General features: G+C 43.7%; 1 protein-coding gene across 1 annotated transcript in view; it reads right to left on the bottom strand.

The window, feature by feature from the left end:
- The window catches only part of LOC122258797 (uncharacterized), a 94,485-nt gene that overhangs the window by 1,986 nt on the left and 87,499 nt on the right, over nucleotides 1-5,000 (bottom strand). Inside the window, exon 5 of the mRNA XM_043025006.2 lies at nucleotides 1-5,000. This exon is cut by the window's left edge and continues 1,986 nt beyond it; it is cut by the window's right edge and continues 235 nt beyond it. Coding sequence (XP_042880940.2) covers nucleotides 1-5,000 — 5,000 coding nt within the window.

Below are 5,000 nucleotides of genomic sequence, written 5' to 3' on the forward strand. Positions count from 1 at the left end.
CTCCTGAATGAGTTATTTATTTGAGGAACTGTTGTAGTTTGTCTCTGGACATTCAAAGTTCTTGTATCAAGAGGTGTTATCGGTTTGAATACCTGTGAATTAGACAAGGAAGCATCAGTTGAAGTAACTTGCTGCACAGCAGGTGCTGGTGTGACTTGGTTCCTTGTTATTGGCCTTGAGTTTACAGCATTACCAGAAAAGAAATTGCCTCTGGAACCAAAAGCTCTCCCCTGGTTCCTTCGAGAATTAGTAGACACAATCTGCACTGGGGCCTCTGTCTCAAAAACCTCATCAGCTGGTTCTGTCGTGAGTTCATATTCTGTATTTACTTCTAATTCATAATTCTCTGTAGTAGTTGGCAACTCGGTTTCCTCTGTTACATCGGTTTGAGAAGAGACTTGGTTATTTAGTGTATTAAGAGTAATTGAATTTGAATTTTGGTTCTGTACCCTCGATGACCCACTCACAGTAAATGAGTTTGAAGATAATTGATTCCTTGATGATAATCTAGAATTTTGGGTGTTTGTTACTGAACTTGATGTACCCTGGGATGCTGATGCTCCACGAAATCTTTGGCCATTTCTTGGTGAATTTAACACAGTACGAGTTGTTGTGGATCTAGAAAAGTCTGTAGAACCACTTGCCAAACCACTGGACTTGATTGAGTCTTCTTTAGTCTCGATGTTTGATACTGAACCTATATTACTTGTAAGGCCTGAAGATATGCTAGAACTCTGAGTATTTGAATGTGACTTTAAGGAACTGACAGAAGAATCATTTATAGATTCTGACTTTGTGTTTGCTTGGTTGTTAGCAGCATTTCTGGTGGCTGATGAAGATTGGTAGCGTCCACGAAACCTACGATTTCCCCTTGAAATAGTGGCAGATGAGCTTTTCCTGACAGAAGTACGAGTATTCCCAGGGTTCCATGATGATCCCTGCAGGAGGTAGGGGCTAGGTTGGAATTTCTTCTTCCCTCTATTCCTTGTAACAGGTGAAGATGATCTGGATCCTGCACTATTTGAAATAGAGGATGAAGACTCTCTTGCTCTAGATACTGATACTGTTTGTACATCAGCAGATGATGTACCACGAACACCCAAAGATGCTGTCCCACGAACACCCGAAGATGCTGACCCATGAACACTTGATGATGCAGTTCCACGAACACCTGAAGTTGATGACCCACGAACACTTGATGATGCAGTTCCACGAACACCTGAAGTTGATGACCCACGAACACTTGATGATGCAGTTCCACGAACACCTGAAGTTGATGACCCACGGCGACTTGAAGATGCAGACCCACGAACTGCTGAGGATCTTGAATCATTAATACCAGACGTGGCTGATCCACGACCTCTTGATGATACTGACTCCTGTGATCGTAGGATTGATCCCTGAGAGCCTGTGGATACTGACCCTTGAACTGAACCTACTGACCCTTGTACTTCTGAGGCTGTGGACCCTCTGATTCCTGAAGATGTTCCATGTAATCCCGAAAATGATGAACCTTGTGATTCTGAAGATGTAGATTGGTGTTGAGCAGTTGAGGTTGCCAGTCCTTGAGTTTCTGTGGAACTTCTAAGCTTTGAGGAAGACTTTTCCCCTTCATTACTTACTAGAAGAGTTGTCACTCGTGATGCTCCACTAGCTCCTGTTGATCCCCTAGATGTTTGGGTACTAGAAACAGATCCACCAGTTAATCCTGATGAATCAGTAGATCCGACTGATACCCCACCAGATGCTGCAGTTCCTCTAGATTCTTGGCTACTAGATATAGATGCTCCAGTGCCAGATATTCTAGAGTTAGTGTTGGGTAAAGATAGTCCACTTATTCCAGAGATTCTGGGTCCTTGAGTATGAGATGTAGATTCTGCTGTTCCTCCCTGGAAGTTGGCTGTTGACACTCCACTTACTCCTGAAGAACTAGTAGACCCTAGTGTACCAGAGGCAGATGCTCCACTAGAGAGGGATACTCTATTTATTTCTGACGATCCTAGTGTGCCAGATGCAGATTCGGCTGCATTGAAACCTGCAGTTCCCCTAGATCCTTGATTATTAGATATAGAGGCGCCATTGAATCCCACTGTTCCTCTAGATCCTTGGAAGTTGCTTGTAAATGTTCCTGCAGATCCATGGGCATTAGATACAGAAGTTCTAATGGATCCCTGTGTATTTGAAACTGATGCTCCACTTACTTCCGCTGTTCCCCTGGAAGCTTGGGTGCTAGAATGAGATCCTCCAATTATTCCTGATGAACCAGTAGATACTAGTGTACCAGATGCAGATGCTCCACTTAATCCTTGTTCATTAGATGCTGTGGTTCTAGTAGATCCCTGTACATTAGGTATAGATGCCCCGCTGGCTCCTGCTGTTCCTCTAGATGATTGGGTGAAAGATGCAGATCCTCTGCCTAATCCTGTTGTGCTGGTAGATCCTAGTGTGCCAGATACAGATGTTCCACTGAAACTAGCAGTTCCCCTAGATCCTTGTACATTGGATGTAGCTGTTCTGATAGATCCCTGTGTGCTTGATACTGATGATCCACTGGTTCTAGTAGATCCCTGTGCATTAGATACAGATGACTCACTGGTTCCTGCAGCTCCTCTAGATGATTGGGTGAAAGATGCAGATCCTCTGCCTAATCCTGTTGTGCTGGTCGATCCTAGTGTGCCAGATACAGATGCTCCACTGAAACTAGCAGTTCCCCTAGATCCTTGTACATTGGATGCAGTTCTAATTGATCCCTGTGTGCTTGATACTGATGCTCCACTGGCTCTAGTAATTCCCTGAGCACTAGATATAGATGCTCCACTGGCATCTGTTGTTCCTCTAGATGTTTGGGTGAATGATGCAGTCTCTCTGCCTAATCCTGATGCACTAGTAGATACAGATGCTCCACTGAGGCCTACAGTTCCCCTAGATCCTTGTACATTGGATGCTGTAGTTTTAATAGATCCCTGTGTACTAGATGCAGATGCTCCACTGGCTCCTGCCGTTCCTCTTGATGCTTGGGTGCTACTTATTCCTGATGAACCAGTAGTCCCCAGTGTACCAGATGCAGATGCTCCATTGAACCCTGTAGTTCCACTAGATCCTTGTGTATTAGAAACAGTAGTTCTAGTAAATTCATGTACATTAGATACAGGTGCTCCATTGGCTCCTGTTATTCCCCCAGATGATTGGGTGAAAGATGCAGATCCTCTGCTTAATCCTGATGCACTGGTAGATCCCAAAGTGCCAGATGCAGATGCTCCACTGAAACCTGCAGTCCCCCTAGATCCTTGTACATTAGATGTAGTTCTAATAGATCCCTGTGTGCTTGATACTGATGCTCCACTGGCTCTAGTAGTTCCCTGTGCACTAGATAAAAATGCTCCACTGGCTCCTGTTGCTCCCTCAGATGTTTGGGAGCCAGAAACAGATACCCCACTTATTCCTGACGAACCAGTAGATGCTAGTGTGCCAGATGCAGATGCTCCACTAAACCCTGAAGTTCTCCTAGATCCTTGAGTGTTAGATGTAGATGCTCCATTAAATCCTATTATTCTTTGAGATCCTTGGATGTTGCTTCCAGTTGTCCCAGTTGATGTTCCCCTGGATCCTGGTGCATTAGATACTGTGGTTCCAACAGATCCTTGTGCACTAGACACAGATGCTCCCCTAGACCCTTGGATGTTAGATGCAGGTACTCCATTGAATCTGACAGCTCCCCTCGATCCTAGAGAGTTGGTTGTGGAAGTTCCAGTGAATGCTTCTTTAGATCCTTGGATATGAACTCCCTGTGTACCAGACACAGGTGTACCTGGATTCCCCCTAAACCTTTGGCCATTAGAGACACTTGAAGAGATAGAACCTATGCTAGATCCTTGAACATTAGAAGATCCATGAAGGCTGGAAGATGCACTGAAACCAGCTGCAGTATTTCTTTGGTTATTTACAGCTAGAGAAGATCCACGTAATCCTGAACCTGTGGATCCTCTGGTAAAGGCTAAACCAAATGGAGAACTTGCAAAGTTTCCTGAAGAAGATGAAGGGGTTTCAGTTGTTATGTAATCTTCATCTTCAATCTCATAATTCTTAGTTGAGATATCTTCTAGATCTTGATCAGCATGAGCAACTACTGAACTACTGGTGCTTGCAGTTTCTCCATCAACCCTGGTAACTCCAGCTGAGAATCCTGGGATTGTGATGGAAGATGATAACCCAAGACTGCCTTGTACTGTACTGACCTGAGGCCGTGGCCGAGATGCTGTAATAGGTCTTTGTGTAATGGCAGTTCCAATAGAATTTACATTTCCTGACACAGATGCATGTTTATTTGTTCCTTTTACTGTTATTGGCCGGAAGTTAAATGATTCATTTTGGGTGATGCTTGATTGATGATTGGACCCATGATCATTAGAAGTCACAGAAGTAGATACAAAATTGCCAGAACCTGATACATTATTATTAATGCTGGAGTGAGAAGTTGAGGCTATATTTGAATGATGGGCTCCAGCATTTGTTGATCTGGAAGACTCATTATTTTTTTCTGATGATTTATTATTTTTTTCTTGGCTTTGTACGAGTGCATTTTGGCGATTGATGGATACAGTAGAAAGTACTTGTGATCCTGGTGGAATTATAGGTTCAATAAGTTCAGAGTTGATTGATAATTGTGTAAAATCTCTTGAGTTGCTAAATCCTCCTGTATTTTCCTTCTGCTCAACATCTGAACTACTTTGGCGTATAGAACCAGTATTTGGCAATACTGTAACCTTGCTTTGAGCATTACTGGACTGCCGAGAGGTCAATGAAGGTGACTGCTCCCCAGTTAGTCTAGTTTGGGTATTACTAATGGATGACCTAGAAAAGCCAGAGGAGCTTGTAGCTTGGGACGGAGGTACAACTGATGCCCCAATATTCAGTTGTGAGTTAATATGCACTGGTGTAACAGAGTCTTCCACAAGTAGGGCATTGCTGGAGGAACGATGGTTGGAAGACGAGGTGAAACT

Source organism: Penaeus japonicus, unplaced genomic scaffold (assembly GCF_977035675.1).
Source record: "Penaeus japonicus unplaced genomic scaffold, GWHDUDI00000001_assembly GWHDUDI00000003, whole genome shotgun sequence".
NCBI classification, from domain to species: domain Eukaryota; kingdom Metazoa; phylum Arthropoda; class Malacostraca; order Decapoda; family Penaeidae; genus Penaeus; species Penaeus japonicus.